This window comes from Colobus angolensis, unplaced genomic scaffold, assembly GCF_000951035.1.
Source record: "Colobus angolensis palliatus isolate OR3802 unplaced genomic scaffold, Cang.pa_1.0 Scaffold362, whole genome shotgun sequence".
Lineage (NCBI taxonomy): Eukaryota > Metazoa > Chordata > Mammalia > Primates > Cercopithecidae > Colobus > Colobus angolensis.
Window position 1 is genome coordinate 796,043 of NW_012116955.1, and position 18,573 is coordinate 814,615.

The window sequence follows — 18,573 nt, forward strand, 5'->3', positions numbered from 1 at the left end:
GTGTGCAGAAATTCTGAGGGAATCTCCAGAAAATGCAGTTAAGAGGTCCACAAAATCCTTCTTTTTCCAAACTCATCTGTTTGACACTGTATTTTCTCCATGTACTTCAACCAAGACAACATACTGTAACAATGCAGAGCAGACATGAGAATCCACAATGTAGAGCAGACATGAGAATCCACTCACCTCATATTAGGCAAAATATTTTTAGAGATTTTCAAAGAAATCAGTTGTGGGAAAATACAGGAATTTAAAAAATACATATTTTATGTTAATATGCAATAAATGGTTGGTAATTTAAAGGAATATGTATATAGCTTTTATTTTAATTTTAATACAGTAAATATTGATAGATATAATCCACATAAACCTGAGGTTTGTGGGGTCCTTAATAATTTTTGTTTTAGTTTTTTGTTTTGAACTAATTTTCTTCACTAACTTGTAAGAATTTAAAGGGTTCTCAAGACCAAAAGTTTGAGGACCAGTATCTTAGATAACACCTTGTTTGGTAAATTTCAACTTAGTCTTTCAAAGCAGGTAACTACTAAATAACATTTTCTCTGGAAGATTTTAACGACCAATGGTATAATTATAACAATTTGTAGTTATGTACACAAAGAACAGAGCATTGTGAAAAACCCATCTAATTACTGGGAAAGGTAGTTTGACCTGTCTATCCTGAAACACCAAATCTACTGCATATTTGGATTGCAAGAGAGTATGTTCAGTTAATCCATTGAATAGTACCTGAGACCAGGAGCTAGTCACTGAACAAGGATCCATGCACCTACACATGACTAAAACTTACCTAAAAGAGGCTAAAATTAAAATAAGCAGTTTTATATTCTCATATAACAAGAAGTCCAGATGTTGGATATTTCCACAGATGGCTATTCCATAGGTGTGACAGCATCAAAATACTCCCAGGATCTTTACATCCTTCCAATCTGCTAGTTTCAGCCTCTTGGCTCATGTAAACTGGCTCCTTTCATGAGCTCCAAATCCTGACATCAAAAATAAACACGACATGGGGTAGTTGTATTTCTCGAGTGGAGTCTTTCTCTTAGGCTGTAAGAAAGACTTCCCAGAAGCATGGTGCACCTTAACATTGGTTCCTTTTCAAGTACCCTTGGTCAGAACTGTATCATATGACTGCTCAAATTAATCACTGGTAGGGGGAACAAGGTTATCATGATTGGCTTAGACAAATCATGATTCTCCCTTTGTGGTTGAGGAAGGACCCAGCTTTTCCAAAAGCACTCCTGCACAAAATTGCTGTTCTCTTAGTAAGAATAAGAGTGAGGTGGGGAGTAGCTATGGGATGAGTAATCAGTAAGGTCTTCGACAATTACAAAAACTGGAATGTCTCATTGCAATAACTAAGACTATCATGGAATAATAATAATTCAGGGAAGTTTTATGAAGATAATATTTCCCTGTTTTCCTTCTGTCAATTAATATAATAAATGCCTAACAGCATTAAAAATTTGTAGTTTCATTTTTAAAAATCTTCATTGGTAGCTCATTCTTAGTTTGTAGTTTTCTGTAAGTTCTCATATATATTTCATTCAGTAATAACAAAAAGTCAGTTCTATTCAATCTCATACTACTCCATTTTTGTTTCCTTACTTAAATTATCATACACTTGTCATTGCCAACATTATAGTATCCTACCATTTAAACTTAATACTTCCAGTTAAAATTTGTCTCTCTTGTTAAACTGGGGTCATTTATAGGTTTTAAAAATATAAATTTCATTCTATAAGCCAAGTAATTATCTAATCTAAGTAATTAATAAAAGTCAGAAACAAATACAGAAATATATTATCCAATATGGCCTTCTTTCTCTGGAACAACCCACATACCAGCTGTCTGCTCTACTACTAATAGTAGGAGCCAACTAGGGCTGGGAGATATTTTCTGCTAGGATTTTGTTAATTTGCAGCTAATTTAGAAGATGATCCTCTGTCATTTTTCCTTCAGGTCTCAGTTTAAATGTCATCTCTTCTGGGGCCTTCTCTGACCACCTTGTTTAAAAGATGCCTCATCCAATTATTTTCTATTAAATCACTCTTCTAATTCTGTCTATAGAAGTCTTGCAAATCTGCAATTACCTCCTTAATGTATTTGTTTATTTTCTATTTCCCAACTAGAATGTAAACACTGTGAGAGCTGGAAAACGTGTTAGTCTTATTCTATACTGTATGCTCAAAGTTTAATCTCGTGCCGGCTCATAATGACTGATCAATAAATATTTGTTAATTGAATTTAGTTTTCTTTCCCGAATCACCTCTCACTGAAACATTTTATGCTCTATTCTGAAAGAAATTTTAAAATAAATCTTAATGTTTGTCATATTTTGGTCAATTATATTTAATAATACAGGATATTAAATTTGTATAGTTAATGAACATTTAACATAAAGTGTCAGATGTGGTAAAACATTGTAAAAAATAATTTACAATGGAACAGATAAATCTCTTTTTATGTCTGATGGTACCTTTTTATACACTGCATTTTTATTTTACATAATTTATTAGGTATGATAAATTAATCTATTTGGGGTTAGCACAGAAATTTTAAAATGTCTAGAAGTGAAGCCATCAAGAACCATGATAGTTTATTTGGCCAAAGCTGAACTTTGCAAATATTTTGTGTCTTCAACATACTTTGAATTGAAACCACCTCTCATGAACTCTCATTGTGGTTTTATTAAATATTCAGTTGTAACTAATAATAAGAAATATGAACTATTTTAAGGCATTAAGTATTTTATTAAATAAATACATTAACTACTTTATTCCTGTTATTAACTACATAGGAAAGTTACATGAGAAGCACAGTGAAATCTGGCTGTTTTCAGTGGAGATATTCCCATGTATGAGTGTGATTAGCACAGACTTGCTAAATCTCTCTCTGAGCCATCTGTGAGCACCTTCTTGGTTTAAAACAACACACACTAGCTCTGCTCAGTTCTAAGTCAGTTTTTACCACAACTGTTATCTTTATCTTAAACCTGGGAAGATTCTCAAATGCCTGAAGCTTGGAAATGCCACCTTTCACTAAGGATCTGAACCTTACTTAAACTGAAAAAAGAGTTATATTAAATCAACTATCTCAAATGAGATTTTATTGGCATGAAGTGTTGACCACAAAAGTTCTAATGCATTTGTAAGGAAAAAGTAGAGAATATTTAGCTTACTAGTTAGTTTAGAGCATATGCATGTGTTTATCATTCTAACAATCCTAAATGAAATTCCTAGTCACTTGAGCTCGCTTGCTTCTCTTTAGCTCAACTTCAAGTTAGAGTGATGCAAACCTCTCTTTATAGTGGCCCCAGTGTGAGGTCCTGGGTTTTGATGAATCAGCAGTAGTGGAGACTTTTCTGGAAAAGACTTGGCAGTAAATAACCTACTCCATAGCTTGACGGCCTAGGTCCTTACTGCAGACGTGGTACAATTTTTTTCTAAAGAACGTGTTCTGATCACCATGAATCAGAGCATTCAAGTGGAATTTCCAGAATACTGCACTGTAGCAAAATTACCTGGAACTGCCCAGAGAACTGTAAACATAATGTAAATTTTAAAACAAATTCTAAAGTTACAAGAGACATTATGACAATCACTTTGTCTACCAAAAATAAGTGTTTTAAAAACCTGCAAATCAGGAACATTTAGAGTAGGCTTGATTTTGACTGTGGAGTTCAGTTCTGCAAGCCCAGACTGAGTGCAGTTAAGCATCAATCCTTTTTTGTCATATCTAAGGTTTTTATATTGAGCTGCGCTTTGCATATCATAAAGATCGCCATTTTAACTGTACAAGTGAATGACATTTAGCAAATTTACAGAATTGTGCAACCATCAACACAATTCAATTTTAGAAGATTTCCATCACCCCAAAAAGATCCCCCATATGCATTATGTTTAGGGTTTTCTATTTAATTTTTCCACAGCTTTTCTGTGTGAAAACATAATGCCATAATTGAAATAGAATACCACAAATGTTAATAAATTTGACAGCTGGCATTCAGACACAACTGAATAATTTGCCTGGAAAATAGCAAATTTTGTATGTACAACTTTTTAAAAAGGAGTCTAGCTAATTAAGCAGATACTAGTTTTCCTTAAATAATATTCATAAGATCATGAATAAGAGGAGATGTGTATGAACTGAGACTAGCTCTGCTCTTGTTATAAGCAAATCTGATATTACTTAGGAGGCACATGGTGGCAACAGCAGCTTTGAGTTATTATATTCCTCTCATTCCTTCACACTTCTGTTTTTCACCTTACTTTCTAAGTGGAGAATCAGTCACATTCGGGCTGATGTCATCAAAATGGGTGGGGCAACACCAGGTTACATTCAAAGTGGGAGCCTAGTTCAAGCTCCAATTTTTCTTTTAATTGGTTACTGTTTTCTGGATTATATAGAAGCTCATATGAATGTTTTAAATGTGGTCCTGACTTCTTCTCTTTTTCCTCCTCAGGGACCATCATTTAGTACCCTTTTGCCAGAGTATACTTCCTTTCTCACATATTATAGTCATGCAAAGAGCCAAATATTAATAAATAATAATAATAAATAAATAAAAATTAAAAAGCATGTTAAGCCCACAAGCACCATGTATAAGGTAAATTTATAATACTTTCTCTTAGTAAAATATAAAGTTTGGTGGCACAGATGTTTGTTACAAGGCAGCTCCATAAAAATATAAGAATTTTGTCAGTTTTGTGCATTTAACATATCCCAAGATCCTAAAATCGTGCCTGGCACATAGTAGGTATTCAATAATACTTGTTAAATAAATGAAGTTTTAAAAATGCTTGTCCTGGCCGGGCGCGGTGGCTCAAGCCTGTAATCCCAGCACTTTGGGAGGCCGAGACGGGTGGATCACGAGGTCAGGAGATCGAGACCATCCTGGCTAACATGGTGAAACCCCGTCTCCACTAAAAAATACAAAAAACTAGCCGGGCGAGGTGGCGGGCGCCTGTAGTCCCAGCTACTCAGGAGGCTGAGGCAGGAGAATGGCATAAACCCGGGAGGCGGAGCTTGCAGTGAGTTGAGATCCGGCCACTGCACTCCAGCCCGGGCAACCGAGCGAGACTCCGTCTCAAAAAAAAAAAAAAAAAAAAGCTTGTCCTAATGGACTATTAAGTTTGATCCACCTCATTGGTGTGTTATGAAAAGTGTGTTGATATGTTACATAAAATACATTTTAAAAATGTACTAGTGGAACTCAGTATACAATTCTAAAGTAAATTTAAACTGTAAAATGAGTAAGTTATACCTCAGATTATGTTATTTTATGATGCAGTATTTCTCTATATTTATCTTACAGAGCTTTACATCCTCATATTGCACACAGTTTGGATAAGAATTACATATCTATGTTCTAAAATAAATATAATGTCGCTGAAAATTGTACTGGTTTTCTCTTCTTTAGGTACAGCTTATAGTTAATATCCTCCTTAATGATTTAGCTAAGAAATTCCATCTTTGATGGAAATGATAAACAATGCAAAAAAAAAGCTAAAAGAAAAATAGCATATTGATCTCGGCCTCATGAAAATCAGCTTCAAGATCTCTATAAATAGGTAGCATACATTAAATTAACATATAAACGGTAAGTTTAGGATCTTTTTAATAATTCACATTTCTATTTCTCAGTTTACTTAAATTTGATCAAGTAAAACTCTGGCCATATTTTTATTAATTGGCTCTCCTTTTTTCCAGTAATGCATTTTTTTTCACAATTTTAAGAAAACTGATATTCTCTCAGATTCATGTCTCATCATTACAGTAGATCCCTCCTTCTCCACGCCAGAACTAGTTACCTTGATTAAACTTGTTTCCTGGGAGTTCCCAGACCTGGATTATGGTCATCACTGATTCAAACACTCCATTCTTATGAGGATTCTCTTCAGGGCTATTGCTCTCATTTTTTCCTTCCTCTTTGGAGACCACGAACCATCATCCAGCCCCTGTCTCTCCAGAAGCATCTCCTCTCCTGACTGCTCTCCTCATTTTGTAAGCATACTTTTGTCTTTGCACCCTAAAAACAAGATCCCTTAATGGACCCAGCATTCTCTGTTTTTCCTCTCAAAAGAGTTGCTCAACTCACTATTTTGACTTCTTCTTCACCTCTAATCTACAACTCAACTTACTGTAAAAAAAAAAAAAAAAAGGTTCTGTCCCTATACAATCAAACGATACTGTTCTAAAGTCACTTATAACCCCTTATAAGGGGTTACATTGCCAAATCCAATTAACACTTGTCCTTATCTATGTGACCTCTTGGTAGCCCTGACTGCGTTGGACCTCTCCTGCCTTATTGGAGTTCTTTCATCCCATGTTTCCACCACACCTGCTTTACTGAAACACTTTCGCACCTTGCTTTACTGAAACACTCTCTCTTCTCTTCCCTCCTCCTCCTCCTCCTCCTCTTCTTCTTTTTCTTCTTCTTTCCTCTCTTTCTCCTCTCTTTCTCTCCCTTTTCCTTCCTTCCTTCCCTCCCTCCTTCTCTCTCTCTCTCTCACTCTCTCTCTTTCCCTCCAGAGTTGTGCTTTGTCACCCCACTGCAGCCCCAACTTCCTGTGCTCAAGTGATCCTCTGCCCTCAGCTCCCTGAGTAGCTTGAACTACAGGCATGAACCACCGTGCTTGACTGATTCTTTACATTTTGTTTTATAGAGATGGGCTCTCATTATGTTGCCCAGGCTGGTCTTGAACTCCTGAGCTCAAGCGATCCTTCCATCTTGGTCTCCTAAAGTGCCAGGATTACAGGAGTGAGCCACTGTGACTGGCCTACTGATGGACTTTCTACCAGCTTCACCACTCCTTTTCAATGAGATGGGTTTTTTTGTTTGTTTGTTTTATTTTGCATATCCTCTCACCTTACAATCAAATGTTGATCTCTAGGCTACTGTCCTTGGTCCTGGACTCAACCTACACAATTTCCCTGGGAAAACAAATCAATTCCTATTGTTTTAATGGCCATTTTTTTTGCTGATGACTCTCACATTTAAATCTTTAGCCTTCAATTCTCTACTAAACTCCAGACCTCATGTCTCCAGTTGTCCTCTGAATATCTTCTCCACCTACATGTTACTGAGCCTTCCAAAGTCTTAGATCTATTCTCAGTTCTTCTCCTTGGGATGACTGTATTTTACATGTAGGAAGGAAGATGAACTGAATATTTAGTAGCCAGAAGGGCAGATGATGGCACTCCTATATGTTGTTTATTTCTGTTTCTCCTCTTTCTGAACACATGGCAGAATTGCACTTCCTTGCTTTTTGAAACTGGTGTGTCATGTGACTTGTTTTAGCCAGTGAAATGTGTGTCCCTTCTAGGCAGAAACCTCTGAAACCTTGTACTCAAATAATTGTATTCTTTTCTCCTTGTACATTCCAGAGGGAAGAGGCTCCATCAGCTTACATCCTTAAGTGAAGACGATGTAGAGCCGACCTCACACCAACCAAAAATGGATATAGGGCATGAGTGAAAAATAAGCCTTTGCTATTTCAAGCCTGTGAGATTTTGGAGTTATTTGTTACCACCAAATAGCCCAGCACAACTGACTGATTTAAGATTCAAAACCAAACTCATTATTTTTTTCCTGCACATCATGAACAGAATAAAACAACATAAGAGGACCTCACCTGCTCTTTATCCTATGCTCCCTGTTTTCTGAGTCTGTATTTGAACCATCACCATTTACTCACTAGAAACCTGGGAATATATCCAGACTCCACTTTCAAGTCCACCTACATCTTATGACTCCAGTAATTCTTCAGGTTCTATTTCCTAAGTATCCTTCAAATCCATCCCTTCATCTCCATTCTTAGTGCACATCTTACAATCTCTTGCCCAGACTATTACAGTGGCCATTTAAATGGACTCCCTGTCTCTAGCCTTTCCTAAATCCATTTTCTATATGGCTGCCAGAGTGATTTTTATAAAATGCCATTCCACTTTCCTGCTTAAAATCTTTCATCAGTGCTTACAGAATAAAGTCAAAATGACTTAGCATAGCATTTTATGCTCTTAATAGTCCAAACCCTTTCTATCTTTTCAGCATCTCTGCTCCAGAGATATCCAGTTCCTTTTCCTCCCACTCCTGAACAACCCAGACAATACCATTCTTTGATTAATCCTTCCACAAATATCAACTTAGATTTGATTTACTCTAAGAAGGCTTTCCTGGTTATCCCAAACAGACTTAATTTCCTCCCATCTATCTGCCTAAAATGCGCTTTTACTATTGAATGTGTCATTTTATTTTTTTTATTTTTATTTTTTTGCTTATGTGTTTATTGTAGTGGCCAGAGTTTGTAATAATTGTAGTCTTCTCAAGGTTAAGAAGAATACCTTACTGTCCTTATCTGGAAAGCACAGTAGTTAGTACATTACAGCCACCTCAAAAAGATTTTTTTTATTTTTATTTTCATTTTAAGTTCCGTGGTACATGTGCAAGATGGGCAGGTTTGTTATATAGGTAAACATGTGCCATGGTGATTTGCTGCATCTATCAACCCATCACCTAGGTATTAAGTCCAGCATGCATTAGTTATTTTTCCTAATCCTCTCTCTCCTCCCACCCCAACCACTGACAGGCCCAATGTGTGTTTTTCCCCTGCCTGTGTCCAGGTATTCTCATTACTCAGCTCCCACTTACAAGTGAGAGCGTGCAGTAGCTTGGTTTTATGCTCCTGCATTAGTTTGCTGAGGATAACAGCTTCCAGCTTCATCCGTGTCCTTGAAAAGGACATGATCTTGTTCCTTTTTATGGCTGCATAGTATTTCGTGTTGTGTATGTACCACATTTTGTTTATCCAGTCTATTACTGATGGGCATTTGGGTTGATTCCCTATCTTTGCTATTGCAAATAGTGCTGCAATGAACATATGCATACAAACATTATGCATGCATCTTTGTAAAATAATGATTGATATCCCTTTGGGTATATACCTAGCAATGGGATTGCTAGGTGAAATGGTATTTCTGGTTCCAGGTCTTTGAGGAATCACCACACCATCTTCCACAAAGATTGAACTAATTTACATTATGGAACAGAAATAATAAGACATTTTATCAGAAAGGTTAACATCTGTTAAGGCCTTATATTTTTTACAGAGCGTAAAATCCGTTGAAGGCTTACTATATGTCAGGCACTGCAAAATGCATTCCATAAGCTTTATTTTATTTAGCCTAACAATAACTGTACGGGATGGAGACATGCATTAGGTGTCTATCCTTACTGATTTTCTTATCAGAAGCAACCCAAATCTCACCTTCCTGGCAGATAGATCATTATAGGCTCTTAGCTACTATTATAATTAAATTATTTTCCTATGCAGTAGCTGAATGAAGAGCAGAGACAACTATAGTTTACAATCAAGATTTTTGTCTAAACTTTTAAGAGAAAGTCCAGTTTCATTATTTAAAACATTTTGAAAAAAAAATTATAACATTTATATATCATCTTTCCCTCGATGCATAACACTTTTTACAAAGTTTAGTGGTAGATAAGTGAGGGGTAACTCAAATCAGAGAAACGGGTGCAGACATTTGATTAACTTGTCTCACATCATAACTTTTCAAGATTTCATTATCATTCCACAACACCTGCCTTCAAAAAAGAACTTTGTAATTACCATTGAGTGACAAAATAGCAAGTAGTGATAGAGGTGTATAGACAAACTCAAAAGTTATTGTAGGAGGATACTGATAAAATATTGGGAAAAATCACAAAAGACACGGGAAGGTAATTTAGAATTATATGCGCAAATCACATGACTCCAGTCTCTGGCTCTCTTAGCCAGAACACTGAATCTTTTACAATTTACCTCTTGTTGCCAATAATTTTCTATTATCGTCAGATAGTAATAGACTGGCGTATGAACATAGTTTATCAACACATTTTTTAAAAAACTGACATTCCTTTCTTAAGGAGTCCATCCATTCACCCAATTAAAAAAAAAATTGTTCCTGGAAGAGGAATTAAGTTCATTCCTTTGAATTCTAGTCTGCATCCCAGCTTTTAGAACAGGGGATGCAGAACCAGTTGATTTGCCACAGGCCAAGCAAGTCCTGAGTTTCCAGCGAATCAAGCAATTAACCAGTTACTTGGCTTTTTGCAGAAATACACAAAACGTGTAGACTCGCTTAATTCCGTCTCCTCTTCACTCGGAAATTGGCTGCTCGGGCGAATGTTGTTTTTCACCGCAGCCATGTGTCGAAGGGCGATTAACATTCGCTCGACAAAACCCCATCCCGGGCCATTTGGAAGTTGCACGCGTTCACACCCGGGGCTCAGCCTGGTGCGCCTTCACGCGCAGCCTTTTTGTTTATGCGGTTAGCAAGGGAGAGGGGCGGAGAGGGAGCGAACCTCTCAATGTGCAGCAGGCTGCGAGGGCTATATAAAGCTCGGGTCTCGGACCTACTGGAACTAGCCAAGATTGCCCGCGAGCTGGCAGCGGCCTTACGCCAGTCTCCGCGGCGCCATGGAGACCGCAGGAGGCGCAGAGGGCGCAGAGAGTGGAGCCACTGCGTGCACGGCCACCGACCGCACTACGCTGCGCGCGGCCGCAGACTCCGGGTAGGCTTCTCCGCGCTGGTCTGTGCCTCCCAGCTTCCCCCGTCCCTCCCGCCTGCGCCTCCCCAGCTCCTCCCCTCCACTCTCCATCCCCCACTCCCTGGTGCCAGCGCTCGGCTTCGGGATCCTTCCGGGTCTGGGCTCACGTCTCCTCTGCGCGCCTTGCGCTTTCCATCCGGCAGATACGCGGGCTTCTGGAGACCCTGGGTGGACGCCGGAGGCAAGAAAGAAGAGGAGACGCCGAACCACGCCGCGGAGGCGGTGAGTGTGCCACGCATCTCAGGCCGCGCCTCCCACGGGTGCAGAAGATTGACCAGGGCTCTCGGGACGCAGTGCCTGAGAGAGACATGCGAGACACCGGTCCTGCCTCACGCTTAACATCCTGCCTGCCAGTGGCCATAACGGTGCCGACGCGGCGGATGCGTCCTCTGGAGCGATGGGCCACAGGCACCCAGCCGGGAGCGAGGCTGCTGAGAGCCCTGGGGTTACATTCCCAGCGGGCACGAGGAATACTGGGTCGTTCACTTTTCCACTTTCTAGAAGGAGGTGGGTGATAACTGGATTCACTTCCTTTCCTCTTCAGATGCCCAATGGCCCTGGAATGACCGCAGCCCCAGGAAAGCTTTCGCAATTCAGGCACCCAGTCAGGTGAGTGACAGGCCTCCCCAAAGGTCTCCTGCTTCTCCAGCTCCAGGGAGGAGCCACGGGCATCGCACAGTCCAGCTTTGCAGCTGGTCCTGCAGCCTCTCTCTCTCTCTGAAAATCTGGCTTCAAGGTTACTTATCTTTTCACTCGCAGAGACCCGTTACTCATCAAATTGAAAAAGGTAGGGGCTCACGGTCTCACGTAAAGGGACCATTGATCAATACATACTCAATGAACTTGATGAATATATTACGAAGAGGGAAAGGGGATGCTATGGTAAAAGAGCAGTGTCCTCTTGTGCTGGCACAACAGTTTTTGTTTTTAAATCCTAAAGGGTTCGAATGAAATTGACTTGGCATCAGGCAGTGTGTATGCTGCTTTTGTCTTGCAATCTGGAAGGAAGAATGGGATTAGCAGTTACAGTCTTACAGCAAATCAAGTTTGCCCTGTAGGAGAAAATAGAAATGTAATGAAAATCCTAAAGATTACTGAGGGTGATTATAGAAAGGGTCAAAAATTATTTAACATGAGGAGCTAGTTTACTGTTCCTAGCCACTTCAGGAAGTCAGCCTTTATCTAAGATTCTTTGTCACTTTTATTCAGGTGAAATGTTAATAATTCTGCAGTTTTCCTGCCTCCCAGAACTGTTAAATGAAGAGCTGAATGATGTTTGTAAAGTGTCCGTGGTGGTAAATAGCACATAGAAGTCATTACATCTAATTTCCTACCATGTACTAGCACTAGTGAAGGATACAGAAAAAAGTAGTCAAAGCACATGGCAAGTGTTGTAATGAAGTTTAGTTTGGTTAGTTTTACAAGCATGGGCATGGCACGAAGTGCCTAAATCTGTGAGTGGTAGGGGGAATGGTCAGGGAAGTGTATATTATAAGTAGTGGTTACCTGGCTGAGTCTTGGAGAAGTTAATCAGATGAATGGGAAGTGGGAGCAAAAGAAATAGCATTGGAAAAGGGAAGCAGGATCATGAAACAGTGTGGCTCCTTGTGGGAACTCCAAGGAGTTTAGATGTGTGAAGTTGTGGTCATTTCAGCAGGGTAATCAGATGCCAGATCTTGCACACTCTTGTACAGAGTTTTGTCTTGATCCTGTTTGTAGTGTTGGGAACCTGTGGGCTTTATTCCGAAGGTAGTCTTGGGGGTTATACGTTAAATAGGCTTAGGACATCAAAAGTAAAACTGGAAGTTCTGCAATTTTTCAGGTAAGAAATGATGACGAACCATTGTAAGACACAGGAAGTGAGGATGGGACTGGATGAATCTAGGAAATACTTAGAAGACAAAATAGATTAGGCTTTATAATGTATTGGATATGGTAGATGAAGAAGAGGTAAAAGACCAGAATGGCTCCTAAGTTTGTGGCTGGTGATCAGGTGAATGCTGTACTAAAAGAATGGAAATTAGGGCCGAAAACAGATTTGGGAGGTAAGACCATGAGTCAAGTTTTCCACTTATCATATTTAATGTGCCTATGGGGCATCCAAAGAGTGATATCCAGTAGAGAGCTGCATATGTAAATTAGGGTCCCAGAGTCAAGATCTTAAGTGGAAATATTGACTTGGGAGTCCATGGTAAATGTAGGGTGGGGAAATCATGACAGTGGGCCAGGTCATCCTAGTTTGTTTAGAGGGAGGGCTGATGTTCTCAATGAAAACCTGAGGTAAGGCCAGCATCTAACCAGTACACAGAGAAAGAGAGGTCCGCAAAGGAGACTGAGAAGAATCAGAACAGCAAGAAACTCAGAATAAGTATGTGGGCCCTGGGAGGAGAATGGCCCACAGTGAGAAATTCTGGAGAGAGTATCATAATGACTAAACAGCATTCTTTGGGTTTGCCAGTTCCAGTTACCCATTAGAAAATAAATTGTTTCTTATATAAGAAATTCCCTTCTTTTCTGAAGTATGGATACAATTTAATTGTGCTTCTCTTACATTTTATTTTTATTCATTTATATTTTGACTAATGTGATGTGTTTTTTTTATTCAGCTGTCAACTTTTTGAGGGTAGGGACCATGATTTATTCATCTTTAAATTGTGAATTATGTTGGCACAAGGGATCACTGAAATATTTATTGAATGACTGAATAATTGATAGTTACTTGTTTAAGCATCAAAAATATAAACTTTTTATGATTTTTGCTGGAAACATTTATAAACTACATTGTTTTTCTGCCTTTTAAAGTGGAGCATACTGAACATAATGCAATCTTTCATTTATTGGAATGACTCCGTTGTATGAATATATGGGCTGTTTATCCTACACGAAAATGACTACACTGTACTTGGTGATTCAGCCTTATCTCTCCTCTTTCTTTTCCTTGATGAAGACCAGAAGGCAAGATTAGTATTTGTCAGATTTTTGAAATTCTGAGGTAATCATACTTACATGCCAGTTATTTGTATAAAACATATATATAATTTCTCAATATTTCATATGATATTCACAAATTTAGTTGAATGAGAAGACAGGCAGGCAGAATCAAAGTTGAGGCCAGAAGTAGTCTTTCTATGCCTCAAGTTGTGAGTGCATAGACAAAATTTTTAAAATACTGTTTTTTATACATTTCTAAACTTACATTGTCTACTTCTATAGGAGTTAAATCTGTGAGTTTTAAGTAAGATAATAGGTAATTTCCACCTTTTTGTAAGGTGCATAATATTTCGTCATCTTTATAAAGCTGGCTATCATCAGAGTTTTTAATGTACTGGTAGAACTCAATTCATTTTTTCCAAAGGAATTTAGAAACTGTAAGACAAATCTTCTATGTATTGTAAGAATAAATATATCCATAAGACACAAAGTAAGATAAACATTGATCTTATGCTTATCCAGGGTTTAGTGTGAATTTGATCCAATTTACAGCTTGAATAAAGACTTAAAATAATCAAACAGTTATTGATACTTGGGCAAGTAGATTCCATGAAAGCTGTGATAGTAGCATATTTTAACTCTATATCTGAAGACTATATACAAATGTCTAAGTCAATTGTTAAATATATGGAGCTCTTGAAAATTTGACCATTTCATGAGTTTAAAGATTCTGAATGTGAAAAATAAAATATGTTGTCTGCTTTTTTCAGACTATTTTGGCCAAAATCAAAGTGTTATGATTACTTATATCAAGAAGCAGAAGCTCTTCTGAAAAATTTTCCAATTCAAGCCACAATTTCATTTTATGAAGATTCTGATAGTGAAGATGAAATTGAGGAGCTGACCTGTGAAAATTAATCTGATTAGCTACTTTTGATTATATCCAGAGCTTTTAGGGTTTAAATTTAGTGTACAAATGTATCATAATTATTTTAAGCTAATTTATTTGTATATAAATTATTAATAAAGTGAAATATTTTATAATTAATCTGGTATTTGGCCTTTTTTTATCCCTACACTAGAATTGAATGTTGGAATCTAAAATAGGTGCCATCTACAAATGTCTTGATTGCATTATAAATATTTGCGGCTTACAAAGAATAAATTTTTCTCTTCATTAAATTGCAAATTTATATTTAGTTATAATTTTGCAAAGAATGACAGTATTTAATTCTCAAGACTGAATCTTTTAACATCTGCTATTTCCTACTGATGCCAGTTGGATGTTGTAGTTACAGATTAGTATTATCTTATTAGATAATGAAGAAAATAGCCTTATGTTAGAAATCACTCATTTATTAATAAAGATTTAGCAGGTGGAAAAAACACATTAAATCATTATCTGTAATTGAAAAAGGGAATCAATCTTAGGGCTCTTAAATTATAGATATTTTACATAAATGATGAGCAAAGTAACTCTTATGTTAATACTCCTTTTCAGTCCTTAAATCCAGTAGTAAAATAGTATGGATGTTTAATACTTAATGTACTACATCGAGGGATCCCTAGAATTAAAACAAAATGTTTAAATTTGAGTGATTGATATGGATCTAAAAAAGTGGAGTCTAAAGGCCAGAAGTTGATAGTATCTTCCATTTCTGTAGGGGAGCTAAGAAATTTGGAAAGTATGGAACATTCTTCAACAATATTAACTTATCCTTGTTCTGGTTCTCTGCTTTTGTTATTCTTATGTAAAAGTTTTCTCATGAGAAGTGAAATAAGTCTCAGTGGTTAGTTTTTCTTATGTAGACTCTAGAAGAATATGTCATCATTTAATGAGAGAGAGAGAACACTGCAGCAGTTTGCAAGGTCAGAGTAATACAGTTAATTATAGTCATGAGGTTCTTTTAGCTCAAATTCAGTCTTCTTGTAATAAGCATTTCAATTACAAATAAAAATGGATAGCGGTGAATGTCGTAGGTGGCTACCAAGCTAAGAAATGCCTCTTATTTGAATGGCCACATATAGTCACACACTTTTTCTTCTGATTTAAAAGATTCTACAAACATAACCTTGATTTTTAGGCACTTTAAGAACTAAGTAGTTAAACAGAGAAAGTTTAAAGCATGACAATATGTTTAGAGTTAGGAAAAGTTAGTAATTAAAGGAGGATGGGGAGGATTATTTAGAACTATGTTTCTTCTGAAAACTTTCTCCCTTATTGAATTCTACTCTCAAGATCTATGTGCTCCTCAAGGGACACACAAAACAAACAAACAAACAAACAAACAGTAAAATCAGATTTTGAGCATTAGAGCCTGGTGTTTACCTACAGTGTTTGTCCTTTTCCCATTAATATGTTGGAATAGTACGAACAGCCACTGCCACTTATTCAGTACCTAATATTAACGAGGCACCGCAGTATGTAGTTTACATATGACCCTTTAATCTTTAATAAACCCATTATGTAGATGGGGAAAATGAGACTTTGAGATACTAAAGTAACTTGCATAAGACAGCTCAGTCATTAAGTGCAGAGATGGCATCCAAACCAAATCTGACTTTTAAACGTTACTTCATCACCACAGCTGGAGGTGAGCTGCATCAGTACACAATTCCCAGGGAAGACAGGAAGTTACATAAGGAGGGAGAATTTGTGAGTGGGTGAATAGAGCAGAAGGAGACTTTACTAACGTCTTACCCGCATTCATTAGTCCTCAGCATGCTTAAAGTTGAGGTTTAAGGATGCTTAAAGGTGAGGTTTTCTTCTTACCCTACAGTAGTGGCTGTTGACATTTGATATTTTTGCTCTTAACGGTGTGAGGTGCTTTTTCCAGTACAGTCTAGTGCCTTACAGGAAAGAATTTCAGAGAAACTAAAATGCGTTTTTGTCCATATTTCAAGTAGTGTATTTTATTCCATATTTCAAGTAGTGCGATGGTACTGCTTAACAATGAACACACATTGCTGTTCCGGGTTAGCAGGATTAAGAATTTGTTCCCAGATTCGGTCAGCACCAAGGCTAAGGAACAGCTTCACTCTCTAATCTTTCCACGAAATAGCTGTCACCTTGCTCCGGTGCTGAAGTGCGGGACGCGGAACTAACTGAGCATGCGTACTTCCTCCCTACCGGCCCTCCCTCCGCCCCGTTGGCTCCGCCCTCCGCGGACGTGCTGCGTCAGAGCGCGTCTCACCCCTGGCGACCCCGGAAGTGGGTCGGGGGCTTGGCCTCTGCCCGGCCGCAGAGCCGGAGCTGGAGGTACTATCCTGTCCGGCGGCGAACCCCGGGCAGGGCCCGGGGCTGGGGTTTCAAGATGCTGAACGTCCCTTCCCAGTCTTTCCCGGCCCCCAGGTCGCAGCAGCGTGTAGCCTCCGGGGGGCGTAGCAAGGTAAGCGGGTGGCTCCGTGAGTCTCTCCCCTCGCTGCGTTTCGCGCTTCGGCAGTCTGTTCTCTCCTTCCGCCCCAACTCCCAGCTCCTGTACACCTCTCTAAGCTGTCGTTCCCTGCTGCCCTTGCCTACAACCTCTTTCTGATCCCACTGTCTACAGTCCCTAAACTCTCCTTACCTCCCTCCCTTTCCCCTAGTAGCCCCTCTTCTTTCTGGTCCTTTATCCCGCTCTGTCTGTTCCCTTCCTTCAAGTCCTTTCCCGCGATTTAAATTTATATGACAGAGCCAGGCACTGTGCTTGCGGTATTATAGGCGCTCGGTATTAGCCTCCTTCCCTCAACCTCATCTCCTCGCTGGTCTTTTGTTCTTCACTGCCTGAAGGAGTTGTACCACATCACTCGATGTGGGTTCCCTTGCAGGAGGGAAAGGCTTGGCAGTGGCGACAGTGACCGTCTGTGCAAGGATGGGGACTTGAGCTGGGGAGCTAGGTCAGGTTTACAGACACTATCCAAGTCATACTGCCTTTCTTTCTTCCCCGGGTACCTGATTGTTTTATCATTGCCTTTTCTACTGTTATCGCTTACTAACTTTGAAGCAAATATAATACTCTTGAGTTTTTGTTGAGCACAGTTGTTAGCAACAGGTGGAATACTGTGCAGATATATTCTGTATTTGCAAAATTCAATAAAAATTGTGTTCTTTGTTCTTTTGCGAATGTTGTTTGTTCCTGTTTATGTGTTAGTTCCTCATTCTGTAACCATATCTTTATCTTTTGTTCGTGACACTTCCACCTACTTGGGCCACTCGGTTAACTCTTGAGTCTTAGCATCATTTGGAACCCTTATCGATTTTCTTATTTTTCTCCACTTAGACTTGGCGTTCTGATTCTAGTTCAGAATGAATATAGGTTCAGGGATCTGTAGTTTTCATTAGCTTTCCAGAGATTTCTTAAGTACTTATAGGTGGCCATGTATATTTTTAGTGGTTTACATGTATTAACTTTAATCTTCACAATTATCCTGTGAGGTGAAAGCTTTTATTGTCTCTATTTCACAGAGAAGGAAACTGGCTAAGAAATGTTGCCTTAAATTGCTTAGACTTGTGTTGTGGTTCTGCTGTGAAATTTCATTTACTGATTCATACATCAATCATCTAGCCATCCAGTCATGTCTATTTTTCTCACTGGTTTTTGACCTATTTCTTGAAGCTAAATACTTGACTGAATAACATAGTCTTTCCAGATAGAATCTCTGAATTAGAATATGAGTTGCTGCCGTTCTTCGTTAAAAATACCAACTATGTTCTTAGCATCCATTTAAAGGAGAACACTTAGACGCAAAGACAAAAAGTCACACAGATGGCGATGGCAAAGGTGTGTCTTTGGTCCAAAAAGAAAACACAATAAGATTTTTGTGCAATTCTAAGGAAAACTCAGACTCCACTCTTTTTCCTCTTTTCTTTGTGAAACAAGATGATGCTGAGAGTGTAAAAACTGAGTCAGGTTTGGATGAAATGGGTAGAAGTCCACCAAAAAAAGTCCAGGACCAGACGGATTCACAGCTGAATTCTACCAGAGGTACAAGGAGGAGCTGGTACCATTCCTTCTGAAACTATTCCAATC

General features: G+C 38.6%; 2 protein-coding genes across 3 annotated transcripts in view; both read left to right on the forward strand.

Annotated features, from left to right (window-relative positions):
• The first annotated feature begins 9,414 nt into the window (after window positions 1-9,414).
• RIPPLY2 (ripply transcriptional repressor 2) lies at window positions 9,415-14,604 on the forward strand. Of its 2 annotated transcripts, XM_011953485.1 has the most exons (4): window positions 9,415-10,597; window positions 10,777-10,855; window positions 11,178-11,242; window positions 14,335-14,604. In XM_011953485.1, exons 1-4 carry the CDS (start codon window positions 10,503-10,505, stop codon window positions 14,480-14,482), a joined length of 387 nt encoding a protein of 128 aa, XP_011808875.1. In that variant the 5' UTR covers window positions 9,415-10,502; the 3' UTR covers window positions 14,483-14,604. The 2 variants fall into 2 exon arrangements, with proteins under 2 accessions (XP_011808875.1, XP_011808874.1); XM_011953484.1 differs by lacking the exon at window positions 14,335-14,604 and having other exon boundaries at window positions 11,178-11,601.
• Window positions 14,605-16,749: 2,145 nt separating this feature from the next.
• LOC105519935 (cytochrome b5 reductase 4) overlaps window positions 16,750-18,573 on the forward strand; it is a 104,447-nt gene continuing 102,623 nt past the window's right edge. The window contains exon 1 of the mRNA XM_011953486.1: window positions 16,750-16,953. Within this exon, the coding sequence (XP_011808876.1) occupies window positions 16,879-16,953 (75 nt within the window). The 5' untranslated portion in view covers window positions 16,750-16,878. The remainder of the gene's footprint in view (window positions 16,954-18,573) is intronic.

Bases quoted from the DNA above. Each gene is read 5' to 3' on its own strand.
- RIPPLY2 (XM_011953484.1), top strand. From the start codon at position 10,349: ATGCGGTTAGCAAGGGAGAGGGGCGGAGAGGGAGCGAACCTCTCAATG. The intron at 10,598-10,776 runs GTAGGCTTCTCC...TCCATCCGGCAG, and splicing joins CGCGCGGCCGCAGACTCCGG to ATACGCGGGCTTCTGGAGAC. The intron at 10,856-11,177 runs GTGAGTGTGCCA...TTTCCTCTTCAG, and splicing joins CGAACCACGCCGCGGAGGCG to ATGCCCAATGGCCCTGGAAT.